At 37.6% G+C, this 22,374-nt stretch overlaps 1 protein-coding gene and 1 long non-coding RNA gene across 7 annotated transcripts in view; one reads left to right on the plus strand and one right to left on the minus strand.

Moving 5' to 3' along the window:
* The window catches only part of FGD3 (FYVE, RhoGEF and PH domain containing 3), a 112,791-nt gene that overhangs the window by 10,754 nt on the left and 79,663 nt on the right, over positions 1-22,374 (minus strand). For all 6 annotated transcript variants that reach the window (XM_081945474.1, XM_081945479.1, XM_081945477.1 and 3 more), the window contains exons 8-16: positions 20,831-20,969; positions 17,518-17,576; positions 15,369-15,515; positions 13,512-13,604; positions 13,239-13,318; positions 11,851-11,881; positions 10,675-10,776; positions 9,477-9,542; positions 3,591-3,713 (exon numbers count right to left, since the gene is read on the minus strand). In XM_081945474.1, the coding sequence (XP_081801600.1) occupies positions 3,591-3,713; positions 9,477-9,542; positions 10,675-10,776; positions 11,851-11,881; positions 13,239-13,318; positions 13,512-13,604; positions 15,369-15,515; positions 17,518-17,576; positions 20,831-20,969 (840 nt within the window). The remainder of the gene's footprint in view (positions 1-3,590; positions 3,714-9,476; positions 9,543-10,674; positions 10,777-11,850; positions 11,882-13,238; positions 13,319-13,511; positions 13,605-15,368; positions 15,516-17,517; positions 17,577-20,830; positions 20,970-22,374) is intronic.
* Positions 13-11,840, plus strand: LOC309388309. Its single transcript, XR_014174748.1, has 3 exons — positions 13-581; positions 10,538-10,595; positions 11,261-11,840. It is a non-coding gene; the product is annotated as an uncharacterized lncRNA (long non-coding RNA).

Consider the following 22,374-nt stretch of genomic DNA (forward strand, 5'->3'; position numbering starts at 1 on the left):
ACAACATCAACAACAGCATTAGGAAAAAGTATCCCGATAACAGCATTGATTTCTGTTCATAAAAACAATTAAACTGAATTGTAGCACTAAGATTTTCAGTACCAATATCCAAGATATAGTTACCTCCTGCTTACTTCCTCTACTTGGAGAACATTAAGGAATAATAACACTCTCTGTTATTTTCTCTACAAAAGCAAACATATATAGATTTTCTTTTTTATTCGATGTTTTACAGAACTATTTGGCTATTTTTGATATTTCTAAAAGGTTTTCTAAAAGCTTATTGGAATGAAAAATTTAAATAGACCATCCATGAAAGGGTATTGATTGGTGCTTTGTATATCTGACATTCACTTTGCAATCTCTTCATTTCCTTATATCAAACTGTTATGGTCTCCAATGTTGAGGAACCTACTTGGAATGAATGTCAGCTTCAGGACTCGGGGAACAGCCATGAATCTGAGGCTACCTTCACCAGCAACCATCAGGAACAGTGTGGGACAATTCACATGCTGGAATTCTCTACTTTGAGTAGCCATCCAGCTTGAGAACAAGCACAAACCTCAGAGGGCTGAGTGCAGGTGTGAAATTCAGCAGCTTCTGAAAGGTTCTGGAGAACAGGTAGCTGAAATTTTGAGTAGTTCAGAGAACTGGCAAATACCACCTCTGGCTGGCCCCAGAGTGAGGTGGGAATGGAGATTTTGCAATATCCTTTCCCTGCCATGCCCACCAAGCCACGCCCACAGAACCGGTAGTAAAAAAAATTGAATTTCATCATTGACTGATTGGTGATCATATCCTTATAAAACAAAGGCAACAATGGTCTTAATTAGGCCATGTCTGGCAACTGGACTTATCGGTTATCAGTTCTTGGCTGCCTGTTGGAAACAACTGCTCCAACTTGGATCCATGCTCTAGAGTCTCTGGATCCCATATGCCACTTGAAGCTCAGTAATTTCACCTTGGATCCTTGAGGTGACACCTGAACTATTACTGTTTCTTGACTATCCTTCCACCTCCTCATTCTGCTTTGCTCTCTCTCAGAATCTTCCCTTTCGTAAGCAGTGCCAATACACACATGCACATAAATGCACCAATGGTCTGTAAACCATTGCCTTGTAAGTGCTTGAACATCAAGGTAAGCCACTTGATCAACTCTGCCTGAATGCTCAGCCTGGGACAGGATATACAGAGAAAATAATCAGGAGCCCCAATTTAATTCTTTCCAAATTGAACTTGTCCTATTAAATGTATCATTATCATTTACTGAACATTTTCAGGATCAATGTAGCAGTTACCAATAACAAGTTCTTTTATTTGAGGAAACAAACAAATAAAAAGAGGGAACAATGTGATAAACTTCACACAAAAAGTATTTACATCCGCTAACAGATGGCTAATTAGCAAGTTCTTTTTCATAATTTTTATAAATATCAAATAGAACAAAAACTGGAGCATGGAACAGGAAACACCTCAGATTGATATTTTTGTAGTCAGTTTTTAGTTCTATTGTTGCAACTTATTGAATCATGCCTTCTGACGTTACAGGATATTGTGACTGAAACCTCAATAAAATGTTTAACAGCCTCCCATGCAAAACAAAACTAACCAAAAACCCTCAATTTGAAAATAATAGTCTTTCCTATCCAGGATATAACCTTGAAATTTGATCCAAAAAACAATACTTGGTAAAATCGCAGATTAAAATGAGTATATAAACTTTGTATATGTTTGAAGTTAAGATATACTGTATGTATGCAACATTCAAGCAAAGAGTGCATTATTTGTGGGAAAATATTTCAATAATTTAAAAATGTATAATGCATTAAATGTTAGACTTTGATGGCATCTTTATGTTTCCTATTTAATCCTATTTCATATTTAAGGGTGAGGAGGAAAACCTTTCTAAACATTTTTTCCTTAGTAATATCTAGCAAGGAATTCATCTTTTGAAACAAATGGCAGGAAAAGACTGAAATGGCCAAATATAATTTCAGCACAAAAGTTACATCAGTAATTTACATGTTAAAATATTTTTTCTTTGTACAGTATAGAGACCATCTATATCAGGGGTGTCCAAACTTGGCAACTTTAAGACTTGTGGACTTGTGGTCCACAAGTCTTAAAGTTGCCAAGTTTGGACACCCCTGATCTATATACTGTATGTATCAAAGAGATAAGATGTCAGCTTTAGCAGTCATTGTGAACTTTCTGTCAGAAATGCCAGGTACAGGCTAATGAAGTAGTTCACTGGATGTAATTAAGGGGCTAGACAAAATCCTAGCGCTCCAATACAGAAGATAAACAAAGATGTTCTTAAATCATTTACATCTAAAAAGAGATCACATGAATCAGCTTGCTTTTGAACCCTCTCCTCCAAAGTTCATAAATCTAATGAAATAAACCACACTCCTACTCTTTCTCATCCCTGTTTTAATCTGCTTGTAAACCAGGGTTGAAATTCAGCAGGTTCTGACAGGTACTGGAGAACCGGTAGCGGAAATTTTGAGTAGTTCAGAGAACTGGAAATACCACCTCTGGCTGGCCCCAGGAGTGAGATGGGAATGGGGATTTTGCAATATCCTTCCTCCAGGGAAGGGTGGGGAGGGAATGTGGATTTTGTAGTAACCTTCCCCTGGAGTGCAGTGGGAATGGGGATTTTGCAGTATCCTTCCCCAGCCACGCCCACAGAACTCTTAGTAAGAAAATTTGAGTTTCACCATTGTTGTAAACACCATGCATGATACAGTTGAAAGGTATCTATTCTGGGAAGCAATGAAGTTCTAGATTCCAGTATTTGGCCTGCAGAGTTAAAACAGCTGGACTACAAGTGCCTACTGTGCCCAAAAACCTACAGCAGAGCACATATCAGTCACCTTTCTCATATTGCTGAACTTTCAGCAATCCCAGTGGCTAAAGAGGGTATTACAGTTTAGGAACATCTGGATATTGGCAATTCTGAATCTTTCATCTAGAACAGCAACATGATGCTGTATCATTGAATGCAACTAACAAAATTGAAAAATAAAATATAAAACATTGAAAAGTCAATTTTCTCATGTATTAATTAGCTGGGTGTATATTCTGCCTTTTATCTGATAGGTTAAACCACGTACCACTTGAAATGGTAACACATAGTGGTTGAATCCATATTTTAAAAAATGTAAATTGTTTTACATTTAAAACAAGCAAATGTAAATTGTGTAAATAAACTAAAAGGAATAAATGAAAGTGCCACTAATTTTAATTTGCCACTAGAAACATGATTTCAAATATGTAATTTCCAAAAGAATTATGTAGTTAGGAAATATAAGCGCTGACACATTTTCTGTTGGTGGGTGAGACCACATGCATATTTACTGAGTCCCACACAATTTATTTATACAGCTATGTTATAGAAAAGAATATTGAAAATTCATATATTTTTAATAAATAATAGTAATATGGTATTTTCTTAGCAGGATCTTGAAGACAAAATATAACCTGTTTCAATAGCAAGTCAGGAATAATATTGCTTTGATTGTTAAACTGCACATGCTATGCATGATAAAAATTAAGAGAAATAATGTGTTTTTTATTCTAATACTCACTGCCCCACACTGTTTGCAGTGGTGTCGTCTTTTTGTAATGGAGTTAAAGCTTTCACTGCAACTTTTGCAAGCTTGTTTCTCTTTATCTCTTTTTGATTTTGATGATTTTCTGCAGCACTCAGGCTGGAATGAAAAAGGAAATTTACAAATTTACAAATCAATAAAATGCAGCTCAATTCCTATTGCATTATCTAATATCAATAAGGTACATATTTAAACTATGCAAAGAGTGATACTGCATTAAAATTACCCAGATCCAAAGTTTGTTAGTCTGATCTCTTTTAAAATAAAACATTAAATAACTTCTGACAAAGGCTAAAGTTTCTAAAGCACACCTTGTAACAATTACAGAGTTTTGGTAGTCTTATCACAATATATGATCCACTTTATCTTTGAGAATCTAGACCTCATACCATAGAAAAAAATGATGCAGAAAAATTGAGGAAACTCCTGGAAGTCTTTAGCACCTTGAGTTGATCTGTCGTTTCTTTATACAAGGATACTCAAATTACTGCAGGGCTGCCTAGATAGCACCAGACACTATAGAGAAGCACAAAGCTAATCTTCTGAATCTTTAGTATTTCTTAAGATCCATCCCTATAATTATGTTTCCTGAATTAAAGCTTGTCGTATAAATATATATATATTGAAAACATCTGCTTCATAGACAATGAACAGTGATCCAATGCTGAAGAAGCAGGCAGACCTGTCATATATCAACAAAATGTGACAGGACAATCAGCCTTGCAGGGATTTGGGTAGTATATCAACTGCAACTCCAGGCCAGAAGAAGGGGTGGTTGTAGTATTCTGTGCAAATCTGATCATGACCAAGCCTTTTGTTGTACAAATATCCCTATGTGAAATTCATGGACAAGCTTGGATACTTGTCCCCCTTATTGTTCAGCAGACAAGACCTGCTGGGAGGAAGCAAGAAAAAAATATGCATACTGTCCCATCAGGGATAATTTTGGACATTGTCATAAGTGAAAAAATCATCTCCTGTTTTCTCTGTCTGCTTGCAACAGTATATTTTAACACAGGATACAAATTCATTTCTTGGGGTATTATCTGCCAGAGCCTTTATAAAGACTGCCACTAAATTGGAACTTCTAATGGGAAAGATATTAAAAATTACTAAATACATGAAGAATTTAATTACATTTAATTAAATGTTAATTACATGTATGCTTATGGGAAATTAAGCTTGCTTCTTGTCCTGGTTGATGTCATGTCCATTACCCACTTTGAATCCCCTTGTCTCTTCAACAAAGCTTACAACATTAAAAAGAAAAGAAAACAAAGCTATTCCAAATGGCTGATGAAATTACAGGAAAATATAATTAAGTCTCATATATTTGATTCTACACACTGTTTCAGACTTTTGAACGTATTGGGAGTTTTCATTTTAGATATAAGTCAACAAATTCAACACAAAAACTTCAAGAAATAGAGGGCTATTTCCCACTAAGGCAGGGACCGCCTACAAATTTAAAGTAGAGCAGCAGTAATAACAATCTCTATTGCTTTGGAATTTTTTAAAAAAACAACTTTTGAAGATCATTTACTAACATATATAATCCCATCTATTTTCCCCCACTAACTTTAACACTCCAAACTAATTGTGGTCATATCTCAATGTGCAAAGTATTTTTTTTTAGCATGTTGAACAGTATGAAGAAGGCAGCTTCTGGTCTGCTAACTATTATCACCACCAAGTGGCAGAATACGCCTCTGTTGAACTGGTTAATTATCTCTTATCAAGCACAAGATCAAGTAAAAGAGAATTACTACATTCACAACACCGTATGAAAATATAATGATTCAATTTAACATCATGCCCCTCCTGTGCATTTTAAAGAGCACTAATTTCAACAGGATTGTTTCCTTTCTATTAAAAACAAAGGTCATACATAGTCTATTCAAATAACATCATTATTAAGTAACTGACACAAGTGACATTCTAAAGAGAAACACTGCTAAAATTGCAGTAGATCCAGAAGGCTGATGACTAGCTGACAACTCTTAAGTAATCTGTAATTAAAGCAACTATTCCCTTTCAATGAGTGGCAGATGGGTGGGATTTAGACAGAGAAAAAGCTAGACATTTCTTTTTCCCCAGGGAGTCCAGTGCACCAGTACATCCAAAAAGTACATTTTCCTGATCAGGCTGGGATTGAACCCAATAATCAAAAAGTCCTGAAAGAACTGGAACCAATAAGAGGAAGTGGGCTGCAAAAAATATGGCAGATGAATGAAGGAGAGTTTGTGTGTGTGTATGTGTGTGTGTGTGTGTGTGTGTGTGATTTTTTTCTATTTGCTTCCATTCTCCCATGTCCTCCCATCTTATTTTAAAGCTAATGATTTTATAGAGTTCAGCATCAAGTAACTTGATGCACGCAGATAGATTATTTTCTCAAATCTTACTTTGTTGCCTTTATTATAAATAAAAACCCTTCACAGTGTTCTTTTTAATCTAGTGTTGGTTCTATATACCACTAGGGCATTTAGAACTGTGCAAACGTGATCATTTTGATAAAAAGGGGAAACTGGAACCACTTATTTATAAGCTTACTCTCTGGGAACTGGGGCTTCTAGTACGGTCCATCTAACCTCCGGGTGTGGGATGGACATCCACCATTTCAAGGACAAATGAAGGCAGCATAAGTTCCTGCCTGGCTGGACTTCATACCCACATTCAGACACTGCAGATAAGATGGACATGTGTAAATCCTAGGAAGGATCTGATAGTTTTTTGTATGTGTTGGCAACAGACAGCATGCTGCTGCCCCATTATAAACTTTGTTGTTAGTTGCGAAGTCACGTCCGACCCATCATGACCCATAGACAATGTTCCTCCAGGCCTTCCTGTCCTCTACCATCCTCTGGAATCCATTTAAGCTCATGCCTTCTGCTTCAATGACTCCATCCAGCCACCTCATTTTCTGTCGTCCCCTTCTTCTTTTGCCCTCAATCTTTCCCAGCATTAGGCTCTTATCCAGTGAGTCCTTCTTTCTCATTAGGTGGCCAAAATATTTGAGTTTCATCTTCAGGATCTGGCCTTCTAAAGAGCAGTCAGGGTTGATCTCCTCTAGGACTGACTGGTTTGATCGCCTTGCAGTCCGAGGCACGCGCAGGAGTCTTCTCCAGCACCAGAGTTCAAAAGCCTCAATTCTTTGGCGCTCAGTCTTTCTTATGGTTCAACTTTCACAGCCATACACTGCAACTGGGAAAACCCAGTTGACTATACACACTTTTATTGGCAGGGTGACGTCTCTGCTTTTTCATATGCTGTCTAGATTTTCCATAGCTTTCCTCCCCAGGAACAAGAGCCTTTTAATTTCTTGGCTTTTAAAAACTTTTAAAAAGTTTTTAAAACCTTAGCAAGTTAATATTTGTGTGCCTCAAATAACTTAGGGTATTTATACTTCTTTTTACCTTTGGCCACATCTGAAAAGCAATAACATATTTTGCATGTATCTGCCATTTCTAGCACCAATGAGCCTAGGCCACTGAGATGAGACATAAATTGAATAGACAGCTACCAACCAACAACTCCTGCATGGTTAGAAAAAAATGGGCATTGCTCCTACAGTTCAAGCCAAAGTTTCTTAAAGTAGACCCAGAGGGTTTCAGTAACTTCTCTTAGCCACATATTTATTTAAGTGATATGAATAAATATAAATGATTTAAAAATCATTTCTTAAAATCATTATTCAAATCATAAAAACATATGAAGAATAGTTGCAGGAATTGAATATGTCTAGTCTAGTGAAAAAAAGGACTAGGGGTGACATGATGGCAGTGTTCCAATATCTCAGGGGTTGCCACAAAGAAGAGGGAGTCAAACTATTTACCAAAGCACCAGAAGGCAAGACATGAAGCAATGGATTGAAACTAATCAAGGAGAGAAGCAACCTAGAACTAAGAAGAAACTTTCTGACAGTTAGAACAATTAATCAGTGGAACAACTTGACTCCATAAGCTGTGGGTGCTCCAACACTGGAGACTTTTAAAAAGACTCATTTGTCTGAGGTGCTAAAAGGTTTCCTGCTTGATCTAAGGCAACAATTTTCACTGCTAAGCAAGTGGTTATTAAATGAGCCGTGTCAATTTTATAACCTTTTTTTTGCCATGGTTGTTAAATGAATCACTGCAGTTGTTAAGTGAATCACACAGTCATTAAGTGAATCTGCTTCCTCCGTTGACTTTGTCAGAAGCCAGCTGGGAAATTCACAAATAGTAATCACATGACCCCCAAGATGCTGCATCTGTTATAAATATAGATGCCAAGCATCAAATTTTGATGATGTTGCAGGAATGCTGATGTTCGTCCATCGTGTTCGAAGAGGACCTTGACATCTAACAGGTTGTGGGCTGTCCACGATGTGTCCACAGGTGGCTGGTAAGGCCTAGATGGGCACAAAATGTTCTGCCACATGTCGGGCAGACATGTGTGGGCACCATTGTTGCAGCATTTGCAGCTCTGGCTTTGCGGGGTGCTGGCTTCTTTGTGCTCTGGTTGTTCTTCTGTCCTCAGAAGTCTGGTAGCCTTGGTGGATCAGCGTGCGCCATGTCAATCGATCTTGTGCCAAGGTTTCCCAAGAGGTGGTTTCAATATCCAGGGACCTGAAGCCAGAGGCTTTCAACAGATGTGGGAATGCTACAAAGGTTATTAAGAGCGAGGACCATATGTCACTTTTTTTTTCACGGCCACTGCAACTTCGAACTATTGCAAACAAAATGCTTGTAAGTTGAGGACTGCTTGAATCTTTGCTTGCTTTGGTTGAATAAAGGTATTGGTTATATTTTTATTTTCTTTTAAATGATTTAAATGCAAGAAGAATGTGTGTGCTTTAGAAGAGAGAAATGCTTATTTTTTTATCAAAATAATAAACAAATTTGAGTTTCCGTTATATGGGGTTGTGGTAAAACCACTATAATCCAAGGAGGAAGGAAATATCTCTGATTGGTCCTCTACTGCTGGTATTACCTATATTTGTTCAACTGGGGAGGGGAAGCTATCCTCTTAAGCATCTCTGTCTGTGTCAGGAAGGGTTGTCAAAGTGTTGTGGATTAAGCAGTCCCAGAGACTACGTTTATGACACAGTAATGCTTGTACACCACAAAGGCTGAAAATATCATTCTAAGTCGAGCCATCTTCACCCCAGGCAGCATCTTCAGCCAGCCCTGATTGTAGGCTGGACATTCTTCTATCTCCAGGAAACGCCCCTTCTCTTTTCTGGTGGCACCTGCTACAACATTCATGTGCAAATATAAAGGGAAGGATGTATTTTCCTCTCCAGTAGCACTGTTTATTCATATGTAGATTTACACAGACTTAATAAGGCGATCAGTTACTAGGCGGAAACACAACTGATTAACTAGCAACAATTTATATTATCAGGTGGCAACCCTAATTATAAGGAAGTCTGGTGCAGCTGAATTAGGCAGAGCAGTTTAGCCTAGAGTTAAATGGGGGTTTTCATATGAAAAATACAGTCTGGTATCTGAGCAACTGCAAATTTGCAGCAGCCGGTGAGGCATCTGTCATATACTATGTACATTGCTATGGTTTATAGTGCCTGCTTGAATGTGCAGTAAACTGCATTTAAAGAAAGTACAGGAAATAAGGGCTTATCGGTTTCATAAATCAGGTATGTGTTAAAGCTTTGTATTAGAAAAGGTAAAGCATAACCTTTACTCATGGCAAAAATGCTTCTGTAAGTAAAATGGAAGGAGGAAATACGACTTATCTAAACCAGTTTCTGTTTCCTACACATGTGCGTGCACAAACGCACCCACATGCACCCACACAGAGAGCGCCCCATTAAACAAAGCATTCTGACATCTGCTTTAATGAGGCATCGGTTTCACAACTGCTTACCCCTGCAGATGTGCTGCTGCTACTGTCTGTTCCTGGCATAGATTCCATGGAACTGGTGCTCACTATCTGATAAAGAGAAAGCCAAAAACAAATCAAAACAAATCAATCCTGAAATTAGACTCAAAGGCTTGGAGAAATTAATAGAAAGATAATTCTAAATAAAATATTCTAAATATTTTATTTATTCAAAATAAACATTTAAAATATATAAAAAAATAAAAATGTTTGGTCTAGTCCAGCGGTTAAGGCACCAGGCTAGAAAGCGGGAGAGTGTGAGTTCAAATCCCACCTTAGCCATGAATGCCAACTGGGTGATTCTGGGCTAGTCACTCTCTCTCAACCCAACCCACTTCACAGGGTTGAGTTGTAGGGAAAGTGGGAGGTGGACAGTGTGTTGGATATGTTTGTTGCCTTCAGTTATTTGTAAAAATAATAAAGGCAGAATACAAATAAAACAAATGAATAAATAAAATAACCCATCAAGTCAGCCCAATAACTGTATGTCAATCTTTGCTTTCAGTAACTCTTGGGCAGCAAAAATGCAACTAAATAAATGAACAAATATAATGTTTTTTGATGCCTGTGTTTAACTGGGTACTCTTTATCTAGTTTTAGAATTTGTAAGAACTGATTACATTTTAGGTCATGCTTATGCAGAAATGTTGAAAATTCAAAAAGAGTTCACAAATTTCTAAGCACCACTGTGTGCATATATTAACAATAACCTAGAATAAGTTTGGAACAGCATCTCTCCAGAGATCTGTATGGTTCTCCCCTGATATTTCAAAAATCTTTGAAAACTTAGCTGTTTTTCCAGGCTTGTATTCCCCAATACCCCAAATATTTCCAAGTACTTTCGTTAGAGTCTTTATTAAACTCAATCAGTTTTTCTTTTGTGTATTACAGATTTGTACTTTACTTCTATTTTATCGTGCTTTACTTTTTAAAGTGTAGTTTGTCTAAAGTCACTTGGAATCTGGCAACTGCTAAATCAAATCAAAACAAAATTTAATTTAAAATTCCTATTTCTTACATTTCAACCTTTTATTTCTGCCTCGCAGGCGAAATCCAGACCTGTCAAAGGATCCCACTAAATATGAATATGATATCACCGAATAGGTAACTCTTCAGACACTATTGTTTCCTGTGTGAAAATGTTTCTGCCATACAATATATCTTAAATGCTTAGATTACTTACTGATGAATCTGGGAAGTGCTCGTCTTCTTGAGAAAAAGAGTTATTAAAAGCCCTAAACGTTTCACTGTTCTGCTTATGTTTTTCAATTGTTGCTTGAATAACCTGTGGTAGTTTCAAAGAAAAGTAGTAAGTAAAAACAATTTTCATCAAAGACTTAGATCAGAACAACACTTAATATTTTTTCTTAAATGATCATTAATAGATTTCAACTGTTTAACCATTTTACCTGTTCAAGTCTAAAATTGCAAATTAAAATTATTCAGAAAACAGAGTGTCTTGCAGATAACGAGAGGCTAATAACTTTTGCTAATTAAATACAAGGTTTATCTGAATTGTTTAGTGAGAAGAATGAGAGATAATGGATCTTGAAGAAGGAAGCAGATGAGATTGTAACTCAGAAATCTGTTTGTTTCCATTCTAAAAAGTTAAGTGGCATTATTGAAATATTGTATACACCAGGGTGCCCATGAAAATGGAGTTAGTACAAAATATGATCTCATGAATTTTAATCCAAAGCAAATATAGTGAACGAATCTTGACTGCTCTGAAAAAACCTAATGGTTTTTGACCGATTCTCAATTTCCAGAGTGTGGACTTCAATTGAGACGCAATGTCTGAAAGACTCCAGCAAGGTGAAGAAAGAAAAAGTGATGAAAGAGACACAGCTCAAAGCAGTGGAGAGCATGAAAAAGGGGAAAATTATAATCTAATCTAACTTTAGGTGAGAGCCTAGAAATGGGATAAATAATATATTGAAATATTTTTTTAATGTGAGATGTTTATATATATTTATTTTATTTATTTTATTTATTTTTCATATCACCCATCTCCTTTACAGAGGATCTCTCTTAAATATAATAATATAAACTATGTATTATAATATATAAACTATTATAATACATATGTCATGTCACATCATATCACATCATATCATTCTGCCAATTATTAGCTGAGGACCCATCCCAATCCATGCCATTACAGACTTGTTCCTTATCAGCCCTTAGACTCAGCCTCCAGGTCTTCCCACCCACCTAGTGGAGTGTGAACCCACAGCCATCCTTGGAAGCCACAACTGCTTGTGCTATGCAGTGCAAATGCACAGTGCCCTGGGAAAACCCAGCTGCTCCAGCAGCATAGAACGAAGCAAGAAAAAAACCTTGATAAAATAGATATTACCTGAATCCATTCTTTCTTTTCTTCTTCTGTCCTATAAAATTAGAGCAAAGGGTGTTTGCCTTTCTGTTTATAATATCAATTCTTTGAGAACCAGACATAAATAATTTAATATATGGAATTGTTTTAACATCTGAAAGGTATAAACTAGGGAGTAAAACTTCGCATCTTTCTAGACCTCACGTTCCAGCCAGCTAAACGAAAGTCTCAGATTGTTTCTGCCCTTGTTCTTCTGTTGCAAGGCTCTGGAGAACCATGAAACAGAGAATTCCAGAGGCTTTCTGTCCCACTGTGCTTTTTCACTCAGAAATAATGCTACCCTCCAGGTAGCCTCCACCTTAGAGTGCTCTGGGCACTCTATACTGTCACCTCCTCAGGTTTCTTCCATTCTTCATCTTTTCCAATGAACTAAACAAACCAGGCTCCATGGGAGGTCAGCCTTCAAGGCAGAAGCATTTGGAAGCAGCTAGTTGCTTCGTTGGATCTTTGCCTGTCTTGTTGAAATAGCAAAGAGGAACAAAAATGGCTCAAGACACAGTTTCAAAGGGCTTCCTTGAAGCATTTTCTTGGCACTTTCCAATTGGAAAAGTGAGGGGTGGGTAAGGGAAGTTCTCCACTGCTTTCTCCCCCTTCCTCTCTCATGAACGTATATGAAAGATGGAAGATGAAAGATGGAGAGTTGATGCCTCAAATATTTCTTATTCCTTGCAGTGGGATTTCCTCAGGAGCTACACATTCTCAGTGACAAGGATTTAATCCTGACTCAATACTATGCTCAACTTCTGCTATAGGTGAACAGCAATCATTCTTTGCTGGGATTGAACCAGGGGTGGGCTTCAGGGGGTTTGCACGGGTTCGGGTGATCCCCTAGCTAGTATTCTGTTTGGCACTGCCCACTCCGCCCATCCCAGAAATCTCCACACGGCCAGTTCATCATGCCAGATAAGTGCAGGGCTCATGTGGAGACTCGGGAAGGGGGGAAAACGGGCCTATCTGAAGTTCCGAAAGTCCAGAAGTGAGCTTGTTTCCGGCCTTCGGAGTCCAGGGGAAGCAGTTTTCACCTTCCCAGAGGCTCAAAAAAAGCATCCAGAGCCTGGGGAGGGCAAAACCACACACCCAGCCATGGTGCAGGAGGCCGACTAGGCAACGCCCACCATGGCCACGCCTACCCAGCAACGGGGAAGCGAACCCGTTGCTGCAATTTTTGAAGCCCACCCCTGGATTGAACATAGGATTATGACAGTTAGTTGCCTAAGCAAATATAATACAAACAAGAGGCATCAACTTTTTCTCCTTTTAATATTTGTTAAACATTACATTAGAAGTTTAGGATGGGAAAGGTCCAATTCAAAATAAATAAATATATTTAGGAGAAAAAAAATAAACTCTACCTGGCTTGTAGCTCCAAGGATCTTTTCTTTCCTGTTATTGAAAAAGTATGGGTCACATTTTGCTTGACTATTTCCTGGACCTAGAAAACCAAATCAACATTTTGGCATTTTTTAGTATTTAATTCTAATCACGATCAGACAAACCAATGTGTTCCTCTCAATAGGAGAAGATCATTCAGAAATGAACTCCTTATTAAAAATAAAACAGTAACTGTGTATCTTAACCAAGACCAGAAATTCATACAAGTAAAACCAAAAGAATCAGAGACAAACCTGCAATCCTGCAATATCAATCTTTTCACGAACACTGAATTTCTGGCCTATCAATCTCAGTTTTGGAACACAGTATAACACCATGCTGTTAAACTGTAAATAACAAAAAAAGATGTATGTTTTAAAGTTATTTTTACATAATTATTTCATAAGAATAACACACACACGTATATGTATATAAAAAAATCAAATACTTTCTTATGTAGCTTTTTAATGAATCATAAAACATAGGTTTATAACAGACATTTGCATATTTTGCTATTTTATCAGAAGATTCTAGAATCAAAAGATTTAGATGTACACTTTTAAGGGAAGTACCCTAATTTTACTCTTCCTTACTACTACAAATAATCTGTGCATATTCCCTTTAGGGCATGTCTGCACATGTACTGAGTTATTGTTTTGTATTTTATTTATTGTATTTGTATTTCAGTATTCTCTAGTACCGGGATGGCAAACAGGTGGCATGCGGAGCCATTTGTCAGGGTATGTGAGGCGTTGTCCTGTCAGCTGGCTAGCGCGCATGCACGCGCTGGACAGCTGACTTTAGCATTCTTTTGAGGCCATTTTTCACCCTCCCCTGGCTCCCGAGTATCCCTTTTTGCCCTCCAGGGCCTTCAGGGAAGCCTCCGGAAGGTCCCTGAAGGCTCCGGAGGGCTAAAACCGGGCACATGAGCAAACCGGAAGTCCATTCCTGAACTTCCAGTTTGCCTCTAGGACCAGTTTTTTGTGCTACGGAGGCTTCAGGGAAGCTCCAGAAGCCTCTAGAGGTCCTCCGGAGGGGCAGGGGGGGCTGTTTTCACCCTTCCCAGGCTCCTATAAAGCCTCTGGAGCCTGGGGAGGGTGAAAAAAGCATGCCAAAAATGGGGGGGGAGCACTGGTCATGCACGCATGCATGCTGGGTTTGTGCGCATCGCATTATGGGTGTAGCACGCCCACATGCGCTCCCCCTGCGCTCCCCCCGCTTTTGGCATGCGAGGACTTTAAGGCTACATACATGTGTCTTCCTAATTTGTTTTGATAGTTTTGATAGCAATCTTACTAGATGCAGTGATTAGCCCAGAGTCACCAAGTGAATGCCATGGTTAAATAAATCCAAATTTACGTTTTTCTACTGAACACATATATAACCTCACAATAGAGGATTCAGGGACAATAAAGTATATTGCTGTATCATATATAACAGTACAAAAATTGCACATGAAAAGAGTTTTTAGATAGAAAGATAGGTAAAGCCTTGCAGATTATTTGCAGATTCCTAATTATAGTTTTGTGCTAAAGTTGCAGAATAATTTATTTTGCCTATAAACATATCAGACCACAAACCACAGTTTATACTATGGCAATCAATTAGAAACTTAATAATGTGGATTGAAGTTGTTTTACAAATGACACCTTGTTTTACCCATGCTTATGTCTGAGCTCAGAATTCTGGCTTATTCCTGGTGTGTTTTTGTCCCCTTATCAAGATTCTCACCAAATGATCAAAGGTAAGGTAAACGTAACTAGGAAAGCACAGCTTTGCATGCTAAACAACATTTGCTAAATAACATTGTTTGTTCTACCCAGATTCTCTTTAATAGCAGTATTCACATTCAAACACATAAAAAAACCAATAAACACACCAGCAAAAAACCCCAACAATTTATTTACACACAGGCACACAAATATCAACTATTCCTAAAATATTTGGAATACTCTTTCAATACCAATAACACAAGCTAGCTAAGAAAGGTAGAAATACTATTGATAGAATTTCCTGGTTGTGGGCAGGTGTGTCAAAGATTGATTAACTTAGTCAAAGGAGCTTATGTGGACAGAGTAAAGATTTTGTATCAAAGAAGTCAAGTGACTCACCAGAAATAAATACCTATCCTGTGCCGTGCCATTCTTTGCTGACAGTTTTTGAATATGGCCCTCTTTAATCAATTCATTGGCAGGATTAACAATATCTTCTTCTCCACCAAGGCGTTCGTACACTTCTAACAACTTGTGCATCTTTTCCTACAAGAACAAAAGAAATACACAATTCTGGTATTTCTAGTATTTGCTAATTTATTATAAATGCCCTATAAGAGAAGGCAATTCTGTCGTTTAATAAAGGAACAGGTTAGACATGAAGTAATTATTGCCATCCTTCATTTTATACACTTGTACAAAATAAGTAATCAGAACAGTTTTTCTAATAATAGAAAAACTTCACACACAATCATAGCACTGGGGACACATTTTCTTTTAATGTCACACAATGTCTTCTAAGAAATCCACAATTAAACCCGCAAGGCTTTCAAAGAACTTAAACATGTATGCCATCTGCAGTAGTAAAATACCTACAATAATACAAACACATGGGACATTTTACATTCTACATTCAAGAAAGAGAGATAAAAGCTGTCTCAGCCACTTTATATAGTGAATAAGGATAATTTCTACTATCTGTCTTTGTGAGGTTTTTATGGAGTCCATATTCTCAATACATTTCTCTTTATCTCTTTTTTTCATTTATCTTCATTTTATAGCTGCAGATGACAATTTTCACACATTAATAATTATCAGATGAAGTCAGATTTTTTTAATCGGTTCCTATTTACCTTGTAGCAATATAAAATAAACATAACAATACCAGCTTAATACAATTCTGTTATAGTGGCTCACTGCATAACTAATATTTAGAATTACTGCAAAATCTGCCTGTGTACCAAGCAATAGGGACAAGTCTCAACTAACATAAATAAATAAAATAACAAATGATAATCTGAGAATCTTTCAACTAAGAAAATGGTTTTAATATACTATCTTTTATTTTTTTTAGAAAGCAGAAAGTTTTGCATGTACATAGATGGAGTCTGTTTCTAATAATTACAAATATAAAGGTATAATTGTCTAGATGATTTACTAGAAGATTTTCTAGTAATAACATTTCAGTCTTATACTTTAGATTTTATTTAAGGTGGTTTTTTAAATATATAAATTTAACTCTGCAGGACTACTTTAAAAATGTGGTTTTCTATAAGACCTAAACTTGCAATTCAACTTCTGTGATAACCTCCTGAGCATTAGCACCTGAGAAAACTAGGCCATTTGATTAGTTTTCTTAGATAAAACCCTCTTTCTTCTTCCTTTCCCCTTCAGAACGCTGCCCAGCCTGCCAAGGATGCTAGTGCATAGCAAAACAAAACTCAACAGCCTGGCCAATGTTTTGGTAGTACTGGGGAGGGGAAGGAAGAAGAGCAGATGTGAGACCATGGAGAAAAGGAATAATGATAAAACTGGGATTTTTCAGAGAGGAAGAAGACCTGGCTGGCCAGCAGTGGTGGGTTGCTAACTGCTTTATTACCGGTTTGCTCATGCATGTGCTAGCGCTCGCGTAAAGTGTCTGGCTGGGTAGGCGGAGCCTCCCGCCACCGCTACTACTGGCCCGAACCAGGAGCAACCCACCTCTGCTGGAGAGATGGTTAGGATATGTGCCAGGTAAAAGTGAGCCTGGAAAACCATTATTTGCTTATTAATATGGGAAAGACCTGTTAACAAAATAAATTTCTGAGCTTAACCATATCTTGTAAATAATGTATAACAACTGGCACAGAGCCATGGTGGCATAGTGATTAGAATGCAGTACTTCAGATTACTTCTACTGACTGCCAGCTGCCAGCAGTTTGGCAGTTTGATTCTCGCCAGCTCAAGGTTGACTCAGCTTTCCATCCTTCCAAGGTCAGCAAAATGAGGACCCAGATTGTTGGGGGCAATATGCTGACTCTGTAAACCATTTAGAGAGGGCTGTAAAGCACTGTGGAGCATATATAAGTCTAACTGCTATTGCTATAACAAATAGTGAGGAAAAAAAGTCCCACAAGGCATACACATAATATTAAATATAAAAAAACAGTAGTTATATATTAGTCTGATAAATATTAAAGAGTTCAAGCATTAATAAAAAAACAGTGTTTCAAGCAAACATCTCAGTTAATGGCTCAGATGACGTTTGTTTTACATACTTTCTACTCACCATCTTTCGGATGGCTGCATTTGAATGGTTTGCTGCAGTAGAAATGAGCTCCAGTGATTCTGCAATATACAATTGTACATTCTGAAGATTATAATTGGCTAATAATGCAGTTTTTATTTCCCTGGTATTCATAATCTGAGTCCAAAATCGCAAGCTAGTGAACTCACTTCTATCTGTACCATGTATCCCCCAATATGAATTTAAGTCTTTCAGTGTTAGCATCACTGATAAAAAAGTACTATAGTGAAGGGGTGAAATCCAGCAGGTTCTGACAGGTTCTAGAGAATCAGCAACAGAAATTTTGAGTAGTTCGGAGACCAGCAAATACCACCTGTGGCTGGCCCCAGAGTGGGGTGGGAATGGAGATTTTGCAATATCCTTCCTCTAGGAGTGGGGAGGGACTGGGGATTTTGCAGTATCCTTCCCCTGCCATGCCCACCAAGCCATCCCAACAGAACCGATAGTAAAAAAAATTGAATTTCACCACTGCTATAGTGCACAATATTATTAAGCAAAAGAAAATTCACTCAAATGTCAAAACATAATAAAATTGTATTGAATGGACAGCATTTGTGTCTTAATTGGTAATTTGGACTAAAATGGGCTGTTTCAGTATGCAAATGTAACCTCATTCTCTTCTACGTCACTAAAAGAATGATACTTCATTGATATATACTTACTGGATTCTATTGCATGTGACTTTACAGGTGAAACTCGAAAAATTAGAATATCGTGCAAAAGTTCATTTATTCCAGTAATACAACTTAAAAGGTGAAACTAATATATGAGATAGACCCATTACATGCAAAGCAAGATAGTTCAAGACGTGATTTGTCATAATTTTGATGATTATGGCTTACAGTTCATGAAAATCCCAAATCCACAATCTCAGAAAATTAGAATATTGTGAAAAGGTACAATATTCTAGGCTCAAAGTGTCCCACTTTAATCAGCTAATTAAGCCATAACACTGCAAAGGGTTCTTGAGCTTTTAAATGGTCTCTCAGTCTGTTTCAGTAGGAATCACAATCATGGGCAAGACTGCTGACCTGACAGTTGTGCAGAAAACCATCATTGACACCCTCCATAAGGAGGGAAAGCCTCAAACGGTAATTGCAAAAGAAGTTGGATGTTCCCAAAGTGCTGTATCAAAGCACATTAATAGAAAGTTATGTGGAAGGGAAAAGTGTGGAAGAAAAAGATGCACAAGCAGCAGGGATGACCGCAGCCTGGAGAGGATTGTCAGGAAAAGGCCATTCAAAAGTGTTGGGGACTTTCACAAGGAGTGAACTGAGGCTGGAGTCAGTTCATCAAGAGCCATCACACACAGACGGATCCTGGACATGGGCTTCAAATGTTGTCATCTGCTGGTGTTGGTCCACTGTGCTTCATTAAGTTCAGGGTCCACACAGCCATCTGCCAGGAGATTTTGGAGCACTTTATGCTTCCTTCCACAGATGAGCATTATGGAGATGCTGACTTCATTTTCCAGCAGGACCTGGCACCTGCCCACACTGCCAAAAGCACCAAAACCTGGTTCAATGACCGTGGGATTACTGTGCTTGATTGGCCAGCAAACTTGCCTGACCTGAACCCCATAGAGAACCTATGGGGCATTGCCAAGCGAAAGATGAGAGACATGAGACCGAACAATGCAGAAGAGCTGAAGGCCGCTATTGAAGCATCCTGGTCTTCCATAACACCTCAGCAGTGCCACAGGCCAATAGCTTCCATGCCACACCGCATTGAGGCAGCAATTGCTGCAAAAGGGGCCCAAACCAAGTACTGAGTACATATGCATGCTTATACTTTTCAGAGGTCCGATATTGTTCTATGTCCAATCCTTGTTTTATTGATTGCATATAATATTCAAATTTTCTGAGATGGTGGATTTGGGGTTTTCATGAGCTGTACGCCATAATCATCACAATTATGACAAATCACGGCATGAACTATCTTGCTTTGCATGTAATGAGTCTTATCTCATATACTAGTTTCACCTTTTAAGTTGCATTACTGAAATAAATGAACTTTTGCACAATATTCTAATTTTTCGAGTTTCACCTGTATATACTGGGAACAGAAAATGTTAAAAGAACTTAAAAGAAATTCATCAGTTTCCTTAAAAAGTCAATTTTGACCCATGGATTGTTTAACTAAGTTTATTTCCATTTAATGAAAAGTAACCTTTATGTTTGAGGGCACAACCTGACACTTTAGTTGAGCTTATTGACATGACCCTGAACCATGATTTTTAAAGTTGGCTACTGGACTATTTTGCTTTTTCAGCTGTTAAAATATCAGGAAATATTATTTGTCAATAACCCATTTGAATTAATACATACTAGAGGCTCCCCTCTTTTAAACATAATGGAATATAGTGACAGAAACAGACTTCTGTGCTTACTAGATGTATGTTATATATTATACTGTACAGTATATAACAAATTAAAGATTTGAATTCCTGATTTTGTGGGTTTACTAGACTAGATGCTCTGTTTGATAATTGTTTCAGAGACATTTCCTTATTTAAACAGAGAAACAGAATGATGAAGGGTAGGCAAAAAAGCATTGGAAGCAGGAGTCTGACTTCACGCTGGTTCCCTATTGAGGGAAGTTGGGTAGGAGCATCAGTAATCTTCCTTCCTCCCTTCCCCTCAGGCCTAGCCCAAGAATAGTGTAGAACAATCCAGTCAAGGTTCAGCTATTTGTTCACACATATAAACAAAATATTGCCAGACTAAACCTACACACTCTTAACTCTGATATACCCTAGGAAATTTTACTTTTCTTGAGAAAGTGCTGCTTCATTGTGGTCCACCACCTCCCCCTTCAAAGACACAATCCATCACAACTTCCCTTCCTTTCTTAGCAGGCAGGTATGTGGAGAGGAGGCAAGGGATTCTGAGAGTGGCTGGAAAACTGTCACAGAACGTTGAAAATGAATATCATGTAACTGTAGCAGCACACAAGCAGCCAGTAGCATTGAAGCAATCACTTCCCCAAATTTCATTTTTTTGAGAGTCATGGATACATTCTATAAGTTAGCCCTTTTGAGGTACCTTGATTCAAAAACTGTTGCCCTATGATGCACCATTTTTCCCAGGAAAAGGTCATGATGAGAGTTTTAGTAGTATATAAATAGCTTAAAGTAATTAGTACTATATGCGTGGTTAAACTGAAACAACGGGAACAAGTTTTAATTGTTATATTACATAGAAAGTATTTTATGGATAATCAACATTCATCCTTGAAATGTGTCTTTACTGTTCAGCAACTTATTTACAACAGCATGGATGAAAACTGCACTTACTTTCAGCATCTTTCCTATCTGGTGATTCCCCAGGAAGTTTTTTAAGATAATCCTTCAGGAGAAGCTCATAGCGTGGAATTCTCTGAACAGGTTCTAGCATGTGATGTTGCAATGTCAGGTTTCCACATATTTCTTGTTTCTGAATTGCAAAAAGATATATTCCATTGATATTTTTTTAAAAAAAGGCATGGGTCATGTATTTATATTATTGAATGAATTGGTTATTTTTTGTATTTTGTTTTTGTTACTCTCTGTGACTTGGCCAGAGTGAGGCCAGCTCCAAACTGAATAAATAAATAAATATGGCACATATGCTACTTTGAGTAAGCAGAATGCATTGTGATGACTTATTTATTAAATTGGTAGGATATTCAGTTCCACTTCTCACTGGGTAGAGTAAAATTTAAGGCAATATAAAATAATAAAGTACAAATAATCCAAAAAGGAATAGCCAGAAAATACACAGAGAGACACACACAAGCAATCAACAAGCCAATTATTTCTGAAGGGATCCTTTGCTTATTGGAGCCCAAGGCCTGGTAAAAAAAGGCAAGTTTTAAGGCCTTGTTTAAATGAGGGCAGGGTGGAGGCCTAACAGTTCTTTAGGAAACCTTATTCCAGAGGATAAATGCCATAACAGAGAAAGCTTGCTTCTTAGGTCCCATCAATTATTCTATTTCATTGAGGGGAATCAAGTGCATGCTGACTCTGCTAGTTCATACAGAATGGGTAGAAATGAGAGAAGACAGGTATTATCTCAAATAACCAAGTCTTATGCTATAAAGCAATTTATAGATGATAATCAGAAGCTTCAATTACATCTAAAATGGTATGGGTAACTATGCAGCAGTTCACTAAGGAAAGGTGTGTCATGTGCATACTGTGCCAAACCCATAATTGCCTGTCCTGCGTTCTTGATCAACTATAACTTCTGTGTGGTCTTGCATTAATTGAGATAATATTGCAGAAGTCCAAATATGAGGTGGGCAAAGCACAGAAAGGGGCTCAATCGATTCCCTCCAGCCATCCAGCCCCAGCCAACACTTATTGTCTCCAACTACAGAGAGAGGAGAGAACCACTCAAACACAAACACACACTTTCTTCTTCAAACCCAATGCTTGCTCCATAAGGACAGAATGATTGACAATATTAAAAAAAATATCTAGCAATCTTTATGATGTATGTATGCACCCCATACACACCTACAACAAACAGTCAGTCAGTCAGTCTTATTTGCATGTAACGGTTATCCATTTTAAAAATAGTTTAATAAGAAAGCAAATTTAATGAGAAATCAAATTCAGAATATCAACATGTTTCTGCATCAGCAGCTATCATGAGATTTTGGCAATATTTTTTAAGCCATTCCATAAAAATTATACAAAGGGTCACAGACTGTGGTATTATTCATATGAAGATCGTGGCAAATATTGCATGCAAAAGAAAATAAACATTATACAAAGCTGTTTTCATATGGCAAATCACCAGAAATAAAGAGGGAAAGAAGGAAAGTGTCAGAGAGAGAGAGAGAAGATCCTGATTA

This window comes from Natrix helvetica (genome assembly GCF_964273705.1).
Source record: "Natrix helvetica genome assembly, chromosome: 1".
Taxonomy (NCBI): Eukaryota; Metazoa; Chordata; class Lepidosauria; order Squamata; family Natricidae; genus Natrix; species Natrix helvetica.